This window comes from Acanthisitta chloris, unplaced genomic scaffold (genome assembly GCF_000695815.1).
Source record: "Acanthisitta chloris isolate BGI_N310 unplaced genomic scaffold, ASM69581v1 scaffold36493, whole genome shotgun sequence".
In the NCBI taxonomy this organism is placed as follows: Eukaryota; Metazoa; Chordata; class Aves; order Passeriformes; family Acanthisittidae; genus Acanthisitta; species Acanthisitta chloris.
The window spans coordinates 370-1,176 of NW_008667161.1; the positions used below are offsets into that span (position 1 = coordinate 370).

The window sequence follows — 807 nt, forward strand, 5'->3', positions numbered from 1 at the left end:
TCAGGGATGTGCTGGAGGTTCTGCAGGGCCTGGGGAGCCAGGCCTGTGTCACGGTCACCGTACAGGATCAGGGTGGGCGTCTTGGTAAGACAAGAGAGAAAACAAAAGCAGTTGTCACAAGGGTAAATGGCCACCACACATCCCCTGGGCTGTGCACACCTCCATCCCTCACCACGGGGGGCTGTGAAGCCAAGGGGAGGCAGCAACCAGCCCCACCACGAACTGCAGGGCACAGATCCCCCTCACTCACCCCAAAACAGGGCCACCTTCCATGCCACCCAACAGCCAGCTGGCCCACGAGGCTCCCCAGCACCCAGGGCACTCCTCCCAGGAGCCCGACCCACCTCACCTGGACCCGCTGGTACTGCTCTGCAGTGTAATCCTTGGTGCCCACGGGCGCAATGGGCATGAATCCGGCCAGCCGGTCCCCCTGCACCAGGAGGAAGGGCAGGGCAAAGCGGCCACTCATGGAGGGGCTGATGAGAACGGGCCTCTGCATGCCCAGCTCCTGCAGGACATGGTCCAGGAAGGCCACCCTGCCCTGCGCCGTCACCACCATCTCCGCTGGGGGCGAGTCCCCGTAGCCTGGCATGGGGAAGGGGGCACAGGGTGAGCATGGGGCAGGGGGCATTGTGCAGCCTGCAATGGTCTCACTCCAACAAGGTTCACTGGCTTGGGAAAAAATGGGCACAGGATCAAGCCCTGGGGGTTGTATAGCCCCAGACACTCGCAGCCTCACCAAGCAATTGAGGCCAGTGACCCAGGGCCCAGCCACATCTCAGGCACACTACTGTAGGGATCACCACT

The 807-nt window shown here is 62.9% G+C and overlaps 1 protein-coding gene across 1 annotated transcript in view; it reads right to left on the reverse strand.

Moving 5' to 3' along the window:
* Positions 1-2: 2 nt before the first annotated feature.
* ABHD14A (abhydrolase domain containing 14A) overlaps positions 3-807 on the reverse strand; it is a gene marked incomplete at both ends in the record, with an annotated part of 1,020 nt that continues 215 nt past the window's right edge. Inside the window, 2 exons of the mRNA XM_009072402.1 lie at positions 3-80; positions 350-585. Of these exons, the coding sequence (XP_009070650.1) occupies positions 3-80; positions 350-585 (314 nt within the window). The remainder of the gene's footprint in view (positions 81-349; positions 586-807) is intronic.